The sequence below is a fragment of the Haliotis rubra genome, unplaced genomic scaffold (genome assembly GCF_003918875.1).
Source record: "Haliotis rubra isolate DU_JTF1 unplaced genomic scaffold, ASM391887v1 Scf404, whole genome shotgun sequence".
NCBI classification, from domain to species: Eukaryota; Metazoa; Mollusca; class Gastropoda; order Lepetellida; family Haliotidae; genus Haliotis; species Haliotis rubra.
In genome coordinates, this window is record NW_025767085.1 from 284,003 (window position 1) to 300,559 (window position 16,557).

The 16,557-nt window shown below is 41.7% G+C and overlaps 1 protein-coding gene across 1 annotated transcript in view; it reads left to right on the top strand.

Moving 5' to 3' along the window:
- LOC124287665 (macrophage mannose receptor 1-like) overlaps nucleotides 1-16,557 on the top strand; it is a 76,698-nt gene that overhangs the window by 17,408 nt on the left and 42,733 nt on the right. The window contains exons 2-13 of the mRNA XM_046724167.1: nucleotides 4,130-4,290; nucleotides 5,138-5,277; nucleotides 5,728-5,852; nucleotides 6,474-6,570; nucleotides 7,087-7,216; nucleotides 7,865-7,953; nucleotides 8,898-9,010; nucleotides 11,237-11,366; nucleotides 12,289-12,371; nucleotides 14,382-14,504; nucleotides 15,228-15,335; nucleotides 16,335-16,493. Of these exons, the coding sequence (XP_046580123.1) occupies nucleotides 4,130-4,290; nucleotides 5,138-5,277; nucleotides 5,728-5,852; nucleotides 6,474-6,570; nucleotides 7,087-7,216; nucleotides 7,865-7,953; nucleotides 8,898-9,010; nucleotides 11,237-11,366; nucleotides 12,289-12,371; nucleotides 14,382-14,504; nucleotides 15,228-15,335; nucleotides 16,335-16,493 (1,458 nt within the window). The remainder of the gene's footprint in view (nucleotides 1-4,129; nucleotides 4,291-5,137; nucleotides 5,278-5,727; nucleotides 5,853-6,473; nucleotides 6,571-7,086; nucleotides 7,217-7,864; nucleotides 7,954-8,897; nucleotides 9,011-11,236; nucleotides 11,367-12,288; nucleotides 12,372-14,381; nucleotides 14,505-15,227; nucleotides 15,336-16,334; nucleotides 16,494-16,557) is intronic.

Genomic DNA, 16,557 nt, shown 5'->3' on the forward strand with positions numbered 1-16,557 from the left:
TACCTTGCTGGCATAGTGCCCAGTCAAGTATGTCAATATACATTGTTGGCATAGTCCAGTCAAGTATGTCAATATAAAGCTTGTTGGCAGAGTCCAGTCAATGTCAATATGTCAATATAAAGCGGCTTGTTGGCATAGTCCAGTCAAGCATGTCAATATAAAGCTTGTTGGCAGTAGTCCAGTCATGTTGGCGTCAGTCAGTTATGTCGATGTCAGCTTGTTATGTCAATATACAGCTTGTTGGCGTAGTACAGTCAGGTATGTCGATACCATGCTTTGTTGACAGTGCCGAGTCAAGTATGTCGATATGATGCTTTGTTGACAGTGTCGAGTCAAGTATGTCGATGCCATGTTTTGTTGACAGTGTCGAGTCAAGTATGTCGATATCATGCTTTGTTGACAGTGTCGAGTCAAGTATGTCGATATCATGCTTTGTTGACAGTGTCGAGTCAAGTATGTCGATATCATGCTTTGTTGACAGTGCCGAGTCAAGTATGTCGATACCATGCTTTGTTGACAGTGTCGACTCAAGTATGTCGATGTCATGTTTTGTTGACAATTTCGACTCAAGTATGTCGATGCCATGTTTTGTTGACAGTGTCGACTCAAGTATGCCGATATCATGCTTTGTTGACAGTGTCGAGTCAAGTATGTCAATACCATGCTTTGTTGACAGTGTCGATTCAAGTATGTCGATGCCATGCTTCGTTGACAGTGCCGAGTCAAGTATGTCGATACCATGCTTTGTTGACAGTGTCGAGTCAAGTATGTCGATGTCATGTTTTGTTGACAATGTCGACTCAAGTATGTCGATGCCATGTTTTGTTGACAGTGTCGACTCAAGTATGTCGATATCATGCTTTGTTGACAGTGCCGAGTCAAGTATGTCGATACCATGCTTTGTTGACAGTGTCGAGTCAAGTATGTCGATGTCATGTTTTGTTGACAATGTCGACTCAAGTATGTCGATGCCATGTTTTGTTGACAGTGTCGACTCAAGTATGTCGATATCATGCTTTGTTGACAGTGTCGAGTCAAGTATGTCGATGCCATGTTTTGTTGACAGTGTCGACTCAAGTATGTCGATACCATGCTTTGTTGACAGTGTCGAGTCAAGTATGTCGATGTCATGTTTTGTTGACAATGTCGACTCAAGTATGTCGATGCCATGTTTTGTTGACAGTGTCGACTCAAGTATGTCGATACCATGCTTTGTTGACAGTGTCGAGTCAAGTATGTCCATATGATGCTTTGTTGACTGTGTCAAGTGTCTCGATATAAAACCTTGCTGGTATAGTCCAGTCAAGAATGTCAATATATAGCTTGTTGGTATAGTCCAGTCAAGTATGCCAATATAAAGCTTGTTGGCGTAGTCTAGTCAAGTATGTCGATACCATGCTTTGTTGACAGTGTTGAGTCAAGTATGTCGATGCCATGTTTTGTTGACAGTGTCGACTCAAGTATGTCGATATCATGCTTTGTTGACAGTGCCGAGTCAAGTATGTCAATACCGTGCTTTGTTGACAGTGTCGAGTCAAGTATGTCAATACCATGCTTTGTTGACAGTGTCGAGTCAAGTATGTCCATCTGATGCTTTGTTGACTGTGTCAAGTGTCTCGATATAAAACCTTGCTGGTATAGTCCAGTCAAGAATGTCAATATATAGCTTGTTGGCATAGTCCAGTCAAGTATGCCAATATAAAGCTTGTTGGCGTAGTCTAGTCAAGTATGTCGATACCATGCTTTGTTGACAGTGTCGAGTCAAGTTTGTCCATATCATACTTTGTTGACAGTGTGAGGTTTGTCGATATAATACCTTGCTGGCATAGTCCAGTCAAGCATGTCAATATAAAGCTTGTTACCGTAGTCCAGTCGAGCATGTCAATACAAAGCTTGTTGGCATAGTCCAGTCAAGCATGTCAATATAAAGCTTGTTGGCATAGTCCAGTCAAACATGTCAATATAAAGCTTGTTGGCATAGTCCAGTCAAGCATGTCAATATAAAGCTTGTTGCCGTAGTCCAGTCAAGTATGTCAATATATAGCTTGTTGCCGTAGTCCAGTCAAGTATGTCAATATAAAGCTTGTTGGCATAGTCCAGTCAAGCATGTCAATATAAAAGTTGTTGCCGTAGTCCAGTCAAGTATTTCAATATAAAGGTTGTTAGCGTAGTCCAGACAAGTATGTCAATACAAAGCTTGTTGGCACAGTCCAGTCAAGTATGTCAATATAAAGCTTGTTGGCATAGTCCAGTCAAGTATGCCAATATAAAGCTTGTTGGCATAGTCCAGTCAAGTATGCCAATATAAAGCTTGTTGGCATAGTCCAGTCAGGTATGCCAATATAAAGCTTGCTGGCGTAGTCTAGTCAGGTATGTCGATACCATGCTTTGTTGACAATGTCGAGTCAAGTATGTCCATATCATACTTTGTTGACAGTGTTAATTTTGTCGATATAATACCTTGCTGGCATAGTCCAGTCAAGTATGTCAATATAAAGCTTGTTGGCACAGTCCAGTCAAGCATGTCAATATAAAGCTTGTTGGCATAGTCCAGTCAAGCATGTCAATATACAGCTTGTTGACGTGGTCTAGTCAGGTATGTCGATACCATGCTTTGTTGACAGTGTCGAGTCAAGTATGTCCATATCATACTTTGTAGACAGTGTTAATTTTGTCGATACAATACCTTGCTGGCATAGTCCAGTCAAGTATGTCGATATAATACATTGCTGGCATAGTCCAGTCAAGTATGTCAATATGCAGCTTGTTGGCAGAGTCCAGTCAAGTATGTCAATATAAAGCGGGTTGGCATAGTCCAGTCAAGCATGTCAATATACAGCTTGTTGCCGTAGTCCAGTCAAGCATGTCAATACAAAGCTTGTTGGCATAGTCCAGTCAAGCATGTCAATATACAGCTTGTTGGCGTAGTACAGTCAGGTATGTCAATATAAAGCTTGTTGGCGTAGTACAGTCAGGTATGTCAATATAGTACAGCTTGTTGGCGTAGTACAGTCAGGTATGTCGATACCATGCTTTGTTGACAGTGTCGAGTCAAGTATGTCGATATCATGCTTTGTTGACAGTGTCGAGTCAAGTATGTCCATATCATGCTTTGTTGACAGTGTCGAGTCAAGTATGTCGATATGATGCTTTGTTGACAGTGTCGAGTCAAGTATGTCAATACCATGCTTTGTTGACATTGTCCAGTCAAGTATGTCGATACCATGCTTTGTTGACAGTGTCGAGTCAAGTATGTCGATACCATGCTTTGTTGACAGTGTCGAGTCAAGTATGTCAATACCATGCTTTGTTGACAGTGTCGAGTCAAGTATGTCGATACCATGCTTTGTTGACAGTGTCGAGTCAAGTATGTCGATACCATGCTTTGTTGACAGTGTCGAGTCAAGTATGTCGATACCATGCTTTGTTGACAGTGTCCAGTCAAGTATGTCGATACCATGCTTTGTTGACAGTGTAGAGTCAAGTGTGTCAATACCAGTTTTGTTGACATTGAACAGTCAAGTGTGTTCATATCATACCTTGTTGACAGTGACCAGTCAAGTTTGTTCATGTTATGCTTTGTTGACAGTTACCAGTCAAGTATGTCGATGCCATTCTTTGTTGACATTGAACAGTCAAGTGTGTTCATATCATACCTTGTTGACATTGACCAGTCAGGTATGTTCATATTATGCTTTGTTGACAGAGACCAGTCACGTATGTCAATACCATTTTTGTTGAAATTGACCAGTCAAGTTTGTCCATATCATTCCTTCCCCGACCGCGTCATACCAAAACACGTTAAAATATGGTACTTGTTGGTCCCTGCCTGGCGCTCGGCATTAATGGGTACAACAAGACTGGTCGGCTCGGAGTCAGTATAATGTGTCAGAGTGGGGTATTCATGCTTCACTGCGGCATGACATCTCTGTGGGCTAGCACTATAAAACCAGCTTCAGTCTGGGCTATTACAAGCAGCCGCACATACACATACACACGCATGCACGTCGTCATATGAGCGAAATATTCTCAAGCACGACGTTAAACCCAATTTCACCTCACATCACCTCATATCATACCTTGTTGACAGTATCGAGTCAAGTATGTCCATATCCTGCTTTGTTGACAGTGTCCGGTCAAGTATGTCCATACGGGTGGATTGACAGGCCTCGGGGAGACAGCTGCTACAAGATCGTAATCAACAACATTCGTCATACATTTACGGGTGCCCGGAGTCAATGTCAGGCTCTGCAGTCCAACATGTACAAACTGGACACTGTGCAAGAACGGGTGAGACTTCACTGCACATTGATAGGCATTGCTATGCACATTAAGTGTCAAGGATCCAAGCTAATTGATGGCGAGGTGTACGGGGACTGTCAGTCGTAGTCAGCCCAGTGTTCTCCCAGCATTCTCACATCAACCGGCATAATTGGGATTTTCGTGGCGTTAAATTAGATTGTAACTTTTGAAGAAAGAGCAAGAATAATCTTACGTCATTATTTCGGAAACCACAAGGCCATGCCAATTGAAACCCTTGAAGATGTGGAATACTAATATTCCACTTGGTTCACTCGGTTGCAAAAATTACTATTGAGCATATCATTTAGATATTTCATAATTTGTAAGGCTTTCCCACTGCAGTCATAGACGACGCTGTTGTTGGCTACACTACAATATCTGCAACAGAGAGTGCGTGAGTGAATACTTAGCGTCACATCGGCAATGGTTCAGCCATATTCAGCCCTTACATTATTACTGATAATGGATATGTGTATATTATAAAACCTGTCGTCAAAGGACACCAAATGAACTAGACTATCATAGTTAGAATTAGAACTAGCATGTCAAGTTAAACGTGATATCACTATTTGAACAACACATAATGTAAAAACAGGCTATAGATCGCCAACAAATGAAAGTAAAACACTACACTAGGGACTCTGCAACCCAGAGTACTGCTGCAGGCTACCACGTGTCATGTGTTCCAGGAGCTGAGATGTGGGCAAGCTGGGTTTACTATCGATAAGTGTTAGCACCGATAAGTGGAATCAAACTAAAATAGCAATATGTGCTTCCATGTTTGTGCTCAGCACCCAAATTGTGTTCCTAGATATTGCCATGTTCTTTTTGCCAGGACTGGTTGATGAAGACATTGCGAAACGCATCGAGTGTTTTTCCGGATGTGGCTGACTGGTGGAGCGGGGTGTACAACAGGGGAGACGGAAAGGGGTGGTTGTGGGCGGCGGACGACACCCCCATAGACAATTCACTCATGTGAGTCCTGCGTCTAAAGTCTAACTGCGTGGGGTATTTTTGGGTTTTGGTTGCGAGGAAAGGTGGGGGAGTTGACTGATTGTCGGGTGACTGTGGATTTTGACTGATGGATTGAGTCATATACATACTAGTCATATCAGTGTGAAGTTGGAGATATACATTGGATCTTTTAAACATATATTCGCCTTCACATACGACCATTGCAGATCCCTATTGAAACAGGTCTCCAGCCTTTATGGCTTGTTACAGCACCAGCTGATGTGGCGTCGCTCACGTGATCAATCACTGGTTTGTCAGGCCCAGTGTTTATTGAATAAATGATGCAGCCAGAATATTTCTGAGTGCGGCGTAAAACAACATTTGCTCACTTATGTCGATGCGATTGTTGTGCTGATTCCACGCCGGTGTTTATGATAACGCTGTAGTCTTTTGCTTGATTACTATTTTTAGACAGTGGCAGGGAGGGACGGTTCCACCTAACGACGGCAGCAAACATTGTGCCACCGTCAACATCCAGGGTTACAACTCCTCCAGCTGTTCGTCGTGGCTTCGAATAATTTGTGAGCGACAGAAGAGTAAGTATAGTCAGTATGTGTATAAGAATTGCGATGTGATGTTTGATGGGCATTTTCAGAAGATGCTATTTGATGAACATAGAGACTTTTACTGGGTTTCATCTTCTTTTTATTGTTTGGTACAACGTTTCAGGGCTTGTTCTGGCCCCATCATCAAATAGAGCTAACAGGGCTAATATGAATACTTATCTGACCTTCATGGAGATTCAGGAGCTTGTAGTCTCTGTATCGAGTAGTCTATCAGCATTATACAAAGCGCCCTGTATGTGGGAAGGATCGAATGGTAAAAGTCACAAGAGAAACTACACCCTACACTTTTCATGTACAGGTTGACATTCGTCACCATCGTATACATGACACTCTTTAGAATAACCAAACAAAGTCTTTATGATATTGAGGGTATAGGCTGACATCAGCTTGTTGTTTCAGGTCATCCCTTGGTGTGTAACTCAGATGACGGTTGGGGAATACAACAACGTCTTTATGATATTGAGGGTATAGGCTGACATCAGCTTGTTGTTTCAGGTCATCCCTTGGTGTGTAACTCAGATGACGGTTGGGGAATACAACAACGTCTTTATGATATTGAGGGTATACGCTGACATCAGCTTGTTGTTTCAGGTCATCCCTTGGTATGTAACGCAGATGACGGTTGGGAGTACAACAACGGCAGCTGCTATAAACTCATCCCCGAGAAGAGAACGTGGTCTGATGCAAGGTAAGATGTGTCAACTATTCCGTCATGAACATAGCAGTAATTGAGTGAGTGTGGATGAACGCAGATTTAAGCACAACCTCTATAATGTCCAGGGTGTACATTCCGATAAACCTCCACTAGAACGTGAACCCTGGAGATTATCAAGGATGTGTTTAAAGCTGCCTTCATCCCAACTCACTCGACTACTGCTATGTTCATGACAGAAGAGTGCTTTGAACATAAAAGAATTGTTTGCAAAAAATTGTTTACTCCCATGTCCCACGATCATACTGCATTAAATTGAAAGGGAGGTAACCCTTTTTGTATTTGGTGCTGATGTCGTAAAATATATGCGAAGCCTAATTACTTTGCAAATATGCGAAATCGAAAGTATTTGAATGTGGCTTCTTTGGTCAAATTTTTTATTCGTACTTTATGCTTAAGACATATGGTGATGAATGAATTTTCATATTGAACTTCAAACTGAAAGGACATTGCTTTAAATATTAATCATATCACTTTGTGGCTTGTTTGCAGTACCCTCTGCCAGTCATACAGCGCCCGACTGAGCAAGATTGATGGGGATAACTCCCAGGGCTTCCTGTCGGACATGGCGAAGGAGAAAGGGATGGATTTATGGATAGGCCTGAGAACAACCCCGAAGGAGGTGAGTACAATCTGTGGTGGGGTGGGGGTAGCTTAGTGGTTAAATCGTTAGCTCTTCACGCGGTAGACGCAGGTTCCCCACATTGGTACTTTTTCGGTCGTGATATTGCTAAAGGCGTAATACTAAACTCACTCACTTTTGGAATCGAAGCATCTCTACAAAGAGTGTGTGTGTGTGTGTGTGTCGGTGGGGTAGCCTAGTGGTTAAAGCGTTCGCTCGTTACGATGAAGTCCCGGGTTCGATTCCCCACATGGGTACAACGTGTGAAGCCCATTTCCGGTGTACCCCGCCGCGATATTGATGGAATATTGCTGAAAACCATACTCACTCACACTCTGGGGCTTTGCACGTCGTGATATCGCTGGAACATAGTGGCTTAAATACTCACTCATTCACACGTTATTTGTATCAGATATAATCCTAGACTGTGCATAAGAAAGTTTGTGTGCCACGTATTTTAGCTGATGGGTAGGGTAGCTACAGGTAAAACACCTTATGGCCACCTTGTATAAGGTGTGTAAATGCGTGTTGATTCATCGAATAATGGGTTGTATATAAATGCTTTGACAATTAACTCCAATGCAGTATACGACTTTGAAGTATGCTCCATTAAATGATCATGTATACTTTGCTTCTTTCCATCTTCAGAACGGGGTCACGTGGAACTGGGATGGTGGGGCCCCTCTTGCCTCCTCCCCCACCTACTGGGCAAAGGATAACCCCGGGACCATAGCAAAGTGAGCACTTGTTTTGTTTCCAAGATTATTGAACAGGGCAGGTAATACTGCTCAAAGTGAGGTGACGGTTTCCAGGCTTTGGTCTCCTGGTGGATCATTCCTGTAGGTAGTAGATAGCTGTAATTCCTTGACGTTGTGGATCGAACTGAACGCTCTCTATACTTCTTGTATTTGTAGCTTGCTGACATTCATTGCTGTGGGTATTCTAGTGGTTAAAGCGTTCGCCCGTCACGCCGAAGGCCCGGGCTCGATTGCCAACGTGTGTTAAGCCGATTTCTGGTAGCCCCCACCGTGATATTGCCGAAATATTGCTAAAGGCGTACATTTGAACTCAACCAACTCATTGTCACTAAGAGGGCGGTGGGGAAGCCTTGTGGTTAAAGCGTTGGCTCGTCACGCCGAAGACCCGGGTTCGATTCCCCACACGGGTACAATGTGTGAAGCCCATTTTTGGTGTCCCCGCCGTGATATTGCTGGAATATTGCTAAAAGCGGCGTAAAACTAAACTCACTCACTCACTCATTGTCACTAAGAAGCGCTAAATAGTGTATACTACAGTAAGATAATTATATTGAAATCTATTCAAATAATTTGCCCTTCGTTGTTCAAACCATACCGTGTCCCAGGTACACCTTGATTTACCCACACTCCTGATCACTTATTTATTTAATCACTTGATAGCATGCTCACATGAACGCACGCACACACAAACGCTCGCTCACGCACACACATCGACCTCCGACACATACGCACGCATACATGCATAAAGGCAAGCAAACACGTGCACTCACACACATTCTATTCACACGCATCCCCGCATGTACTCAGACAAGCACTCACAGGCTCACACACACGCATTCACACACATGCCTTCACACACACATGGAACGCACACACACATACGGACGTACGCTCAGCTTTAACAGCGATGTTGTAATTTACAGTAATGACCGAAACTCTACCTGTGTGGAGCTGGACAAAGTGAGACGGAGGAAACTGTCGTGGGTGGCAGTTAACTGTGACGAACTAAAGAACTATGTCTGTCAGAAGCCCCAAGGTAAATAGTCAGGACGGGTGGCTACTGTGGTATATGTGACTGTATGTATTACAGGTGTATGTCAGTAGAGATGGCTACTGTGGTATATGTGACTGTATGTATTACAGGTGTATGTCAGTACAGATGGCTACTGTGGTATATGTGACTGTATGTATTACAGATGTAAGTCAGTACAGATGGCTACTGTGGTATATGTGACTGTATGTATTACAGGTGTGAGTCAGTACAGACGGATACTGTGGTATATGTGACTGTATGTATTACAGGTGTATGTCAGTAGAGATGGCTACTGTGGTATATGTGACTGTATGTATTACAGGTGTGAGTCAGTACAGATGGCTACTGTGGTATATGTGACTGTATGTATTACAGGTGTGAATCAGTACAGATGGCTACTGTGGTATATGTGACTGTATGTATTACAGGTGTATGTCAGTACAGATGGCTACTGTGGTATATGTGACTGTATGTATTACAGGTGTGAAGTCAGTACAGATGGCTACTGTGGTATATGTGACTGTATGTATTACAGGTGTATGTCAGTACAGATGGCTACTGTGGTATATGTGACTGTATGTATTACAGGTGTGAATCAGTACAGATGGCTACTGTGGTATATGTGACTGTATGTATTACAAGTGTGAGTCAGTACAGATGGCTACTGTGGTATATGTGACTGTATGTATTACATGTGTGAGTCAGTACAGATGGCTACTGTGGTATAAGTGACTGTATGTATTACAAGTGTGAGTCAGTACAGATGGCTACTGTGGTATATGTGTCTGTATGTATTACAGGCGTGAGTCAGTTCAGATCGCGACTGTGGTATATGTGACTGTATGTATGACAAGTGTGAGTCACTACAGACGGCTACTGTGGTATAAGTGACTGTATGTATTACAAGTGTGAGTCAGTACAGATGGCTGCTGTGGTATATGTGACTGTATGTATTACAAGTGTGAGTCAGTACAGATGGCTACTGTGGTATATGTGACTGTATGTATTACAGGTGTGAATCAGTACAGATGGCTACTGTGGTATAAGTCTGTATGTATTACAGGTGTGAGTCAGTACAGATGGCTACTGTGGTATATGTGACTGTATGGATTACAGGTGTATGTCAGTACAGATGGCTACTGTGGTATATGTGACTGTATGGATTACAGGTGTATGTCAGTACAGATGGCTACTGTGGTATATGTGACTGTATGGATTACAGGTGTATGTCAGTAGAGATGGCTACTGTGGTATATGTGACTGTATGTATTACATGTGTATGTCGGTACAGATGGCTACTGTGGTATATGTGACTGTATGTATTACAAGTGTGAATCAGTACAGATGGCTACTGTGGTATATGTGACTGTATGTATTACAGGTGTGAATCAGTACAGATGGCTACTGTGGTATATGTGACTGTATGTATTACAGGTGTGAATCAGTACAGATGGCTGCTGTGGTATATGTGACTGTATGTATTACAGGTGTGAATCAGTACAGATGGCTACTGTGGTATATGTGACTGTATGTATTACAGGTGTGAATCAGTACAGATGGCTGCTGTGGTATATGTGACTGTGTGTATTACATGTGTGAATCAGTACAGATGGCTACTGTGGTATAAGTGACTGTATGTATTACAGGTGTGAATCAGTACAGATGGCTACTGTGGTATAAGTGACTGTATGTATTACAGGTGTGAATCAGTACAGATGGCTACTGTGGTGTATGTGACTGTATGGATTACAGGTGTATGTCAGTACAGATGGCTACTGTGGTATATGTGACTGTATGGATTACAGGTGTATGTCAGTACAGATGGCTACTGTGGTATATGTGACTGTATGGATTACAGGTGTATGTCAGTAGAGATGGCTACTGTGGTATATGTGACTGTATGTATTACATGTGTATGTCGGTACAGATGGCTACTGTGGTATATGTGACTGAATGTATTACAGGTGTGAATCAGTACAGATGGCTACTGTGGTATATGTGACTGTATGTATTACATGTGTATGTCAGTACAGATGGCTACTGTGGTGTATGTGACTATGTATTACAAGTGTGAATCAGTACAGATGGCTACTGTGGTATATGTGACTGTATGTATCACAGGTGTGAGTCAGTGCATGTGGCTACGTATACTCTATTTGACTGTATGTATCACAGGTGTGAGTCAGTGCATGTGGCGACGTATACTCTATATGGCCGTATGTATTACAGGTGTATGTCAGGACGGGTGGCTACAACATCAAGACTACTGTTTTGCCTTCAACCCCCTGTACAGTTTGACCTGGGCAAGTGCTAAGAAATTCTGCAGTGATCAGGGGGCATCTCTCCTCAGTCTTAAAAGGTTTGTGAGTCAGGAAAACAAGTCATTGTTCTTCAGTCGTTTAGCATAACTCCACGATGAGAGACATAAAGCATAGGTATCACATATTCGTCCTGACAAGCAACCCATACAACCAAAACCTTGATTGTGGTATGTGGCAGTTCCACCCACTGCAAACTGTAAGGAGAACCTTTACCATAAACCACTATGACAGTTGTACACGGATCTCTCAAACTAAAAAGTCAGTGAGCAAATGTAACAAATAAAGTCAGTTCTGCTTTTTGTTCATGATTAAAAGATAAAAACCAGCACTTATATGAGGCTTGGGATTGGTAAACCTTGAGGTAAAGAAGGCGTTGTTACATCATTGTTAAACCCCACAGGGGACAGGTCAGTTTTTATTCTGTGATACTTCTAGGGACTGAGTATTTCTGTCAGTAAACGGTACAAGTCATGCTTTGAAATAAGTTGTCTAAAAATTCTTTTCGATTCACATTACAATATATTTAGAACATGGGAACCATCATACTTTTTGTAAAACCTGACAATATTTTTCTATGATTTTGGCTAATAAATGTTTTCCTTCCTGGAAGCATTTTACGTTGGCGAAATATGTGATTTTGCAGTATTTTATTGAATATCCTATCCAAGAATATCACGCAGTCGGTATTTTAGCTGATATATTTACCAGGCTAAAATGTTAATAGTGCCTACGTGAGAATCATTCTCTCTTTAAGGTAGTATATACCTCCAGTGTCAGTAATACGCATGTACCTTGCGAGTTGGCACTGTTATACACAATAACCTGGTAATCTTGGCATGTATTGATTGGATCTTGTCTCTGCAAATTAGGTAGTACTAGTCTTGGTTCTTCTGTTATCCCGCCACTGTTAGAAATGAGACAATTAACGGGGTTCACTGTTCGCCATGTTGTATATTCCAGCGCTTCTGACCAAACCTTTATACAGTTGTACCTCAAAGAACAAGTCGTCGCTGGAATCGACAGTATCTGGATCGGCGCAAGCGGTAGGACGAACAATTAGAACTAAAATGTGTCCCTGTTTGCATCTGGATAAATACATAGAAACTGAAGAATAGTAATGACGTATAACACATTATAATAATGAGTGAATTTGTAACGCGTCAAACTCCACGCCAGCTGGTATTCTAATGGTAAGGTAAAGTTATTTGGGTGAGAGTCTAGACAAAGTACTTCTTAAATAAAAACGTTTTGAGGAGAGTTTTGAAGGAGAGCAGGCTTGGGGCTGTTTTGAGATCTTCAGGCAGAGAATTCCATAGAACAGCTGATTGGTAGGCAAATGATCTGAATCCAAATCGTTTCAGTCTGTATCTGGTCACTGTGCACAGAATTTGGGACTGAGATCTGAGAGTTCTGGTTGGATTATACTGGCTTACAACTTCACACAAATAGGATGGCGCGATAGCGTTAAGGTACTGGTATGCGAGTACAAGAACTCAATTCTAGCTGAGATGTGCAGCCAGTGTAGGGATCGTAGAAGTGACTTGTATGTGTGCAAACTTTGGAGCAAGACACACAATTCGGGCTGCAGTATTTTGTATTTTTTGTAGCTTTGAAACAGATGTTTGTGACACACCACTCAGTAGGCTATTGCAATAGTAGAGGCGTGATAATATCAGTGTTCGAACTAATGCAACGGCAGCTTCCTGGGATATAAGATGCCTTACTTTGCCGATGTTTCTTAAATGAAAATGGCATTTTCGACATAGCTCTTGTATCCATACTCAATGTGGACTCCACCAAGACACCCAGATTCTTAACCACAGGTACACATGGTATACTTTCGTGACACACAGACAGGTGCGTAACACCTACTTTGTGACCATTGCATCCGTACCAATGAGCATAGCTTCCGTTTTATCTTGATTCACATTTGTTTGTTGACATCCAGGATGCGATCTGGCCGGTGCATGATTCTAATTTAGCCAGTGGTTGTCTATCATCAAGATTCAAACGGTCTGGCATCTGAGTATCGTCAGCATACATGTGATGATCGACAGAATTATTATCAATCACATGGCCTAGTTGGGTAGTGTACAAAGTACACAGAACCGGTCCAAGAACCGAACCTTGTGGTACACCATAATCCATGTTGTGACATCTGGATTGTGACTGTCCGACCACAACTGATTGGCACCTGTCCGATAAATATGACACATAATGTATGTAAGCAATTATCACTTTGTTTATATAATCACTTTCTGATTATACAGTGAGATTCTTGAGGGGCATTTAGAAGTTGGTAAATATATAAGACGAGTATATGGATGGCAACTTCTTGTTTATTGTATAACACAACGTTTCTGGGCTACTTCTTGCCCCTTCTTCAGGTGATTAAAGACAGATTTAGAAAGCAAACTATATATACCAGATTTACAGGAAGCAAGACATGTACATGTATATACAATAAATCACAGAGGACCGATAAAATAGCAGTTATAAAAACAATTATAATTGGGATAAGGTAAATCGAGTTGACACAAATAATGAGGATAAAGAGATGTGGATACAGCAAAGTGATATACAGCTAGTTAAGTGACAATTAGATTTACAGGAAACCAGAGATCGTTCTTAAGCGTAAATCCTCGTTTTTGTGAGAATGAGAGGGACGACAAGGTGATTTTTTGTATCGGACGAAAGAGGGGTCTTGTGTTGGGTGACAAGGTTATCTTGATTTATTTAATGACACTAATGACACTAGTGGATGCAGTCTCTAGCATTATGTTCCTAAATTACCAGTTCCGGCCTTATTGGCCGAATAATTCATCTTGTATACATATTTGTCGTCGTGTTATCGCTTTCTCGTCTCGTGATAAGGCTTTCTCGCCCCCGAATTTTAAGGCGAGAAAGCGATGGCCCTAATCAGCCACCATACATAACTGGGTAGAAATTGTCTGTCGATATGTCATATCAAGGTTTGTTATAACGGTGTCATGTCGAGGTCTGTTTTAACAATGTCATGCTGAGGTTTGTTTAGCAATCCACATTTCTTACAGATAACGGTAAATCCGGAGCATTCCAATGGGTAGACGGGACGACTATTGCAGGGTACACACAATGGGCCCCCCAAAACCCCGTCAACAAAGCAGGCGCCCAGGACTGCGGTTACATCGACACAAGTACGGCACATTGTTTTGTTTTCTAAATTGATTCTTTCCTAGAAAAACAGGTCTGGAGCTCAAAGGGGACCTAAATGCTACAAGAAGAAAAAAGTCAATGGCACATGTGTCAGAGAAAAAAACAGATATACAGCTCAGTTTCGTAAAGGCCACGCCAGTTGATTTGTGTAGCGACGGATATAGAGACATGCCACGAAATGCATGGGTTGTTACATATATCTTCTGTTACAGTTGTTGAGTGTGTGTATATGTGTTTAATAAGACCCTTATTCATCTCTATAATATATACGGCAAGTGCCTTATCAAGCGTATACGTACGTGTTGTTAAAGCTTATTTTACTATCATTTGTATGTAGTAACACCCTTATAGCTTTCAATTATTCCCGGTAACCGCTTTAATTATCATAAATATATGGGTTATCGCAAACATCCGGTGATTTGCCATACTCAGCGTAACTATATTCACGGTAATCGCGTTATATGCGTATTAATCGCGAGAGTAATGTTTAGAATAAATACAGGTGAAGAAGCCACCTTCTCTTATATGCATAATTTGTTTTTCTCTTTGGCAGCTGCCTTCTTTTTTGGTGTATTAATATATTTCCGGTAACCGCCTTTGACCAAACATACAGGGACCCTATCCGCAACGCGATCGTAGCACTACCCCATTCGTAACCTGTACGTAAAATACGTTTCAGTTCTTAATGTTGTTTCTGGTTCAAGGAGACACAACTGGCTCATGGCAATCCTCGAGTGACTGCACACAGCTGAAGTCGTTCGTGTGTATGATTTCAGTGAACAAGCCTGTGTTACAAATCACTACTCCCAAACGTAAGTAGCTCGAGGTGGAATAAGATGTACACCCAGTTTAAAGGGTTGGGACCGCTCATATATTTTTCAATTTCATACATTAAACTACAGTTATAATGAACACGCTTATAACGAACTGTCTTATATTACGAACTGAGTGGTTTTATTCCGGCCACATGGTGTATATTATAGTTGAATTGCGTATAATGAAGTACGGTTATTACAACTAAAATCAGTTGTCACTCTGATTTCGTTATACCCGAAGCATCCTGTATATATTTCCGTGCCAATTGACAAATATAGGCATTTGGTGGGGTGTCGTCATAGTGAAGGAATGTCTTGGCCAAATACATCTACTTTCAATAACCCGTGAAGACTCTGGTTAGAATTGATCTTCAGTAGCCCATGCTTGTCGTAAGAGGTGACTAACGGGATCAGGTGGTTAGGCTTGCTGACTTAGTTGACACATGTCATCGGTTCCCAATTGCGTAGATTGATGCTCATGCTGATGATCATTGGATTGTCTGGTCCAGGCTCGATTATTTACAGACCGCCGCCATATAGCTGAAATATTGCTGAGTGCGGTGTAAAACTAAACTTACTCTAATCTCAATAAAACGGTCGTTGGTTTCTATTCCAAGTGCAAGTTAAAACTCACTGAGGGATTTTGGTATCCAACTTGTAAACCTTTGCTCAGTAATATGAAATTAAGGTTTAGGTATATTTCGTAAAGAGCGTTTTGTGTAAAATTCGACTCGGCAGGAACCTTATCAAAATATGCACGATGGATTCGTTTCTGAAAACAGCAATAGCTTTCAACATGCACAAGGCCCCTGTATCTGTTTGAATGATGCAGGTGCTTTTCTACATATCGGGTTATGACAATTTAAAAAACACAGTATCTAATAAATTAGGCAAACGTGGAAAACAGAAAACAGGAAATTCTTGCTGCTTGTTAAAACAATAGCTGTATCAGTAACTTTTGATTTTTCATAATCTATTCTATTCTCTATCCATCAGCTACGTTTGTTTGTGAAAACGGCTGGAATGAATACGGCGGTAGCTGCTTCTACTTCAACAACAGTGATTCGACGTGGATAGAGGCGAGCGACACGTGTGTGGCCGAGATGGCACACCTAGTGGTCATCCCCGACGGTGGAACTGATGCCTTTCTCAGCGGTCAGTTTAATGTGGTGTCCTTGTGAACAGTAGCACTATTACAATCACGGCGTGTCATTTTAGT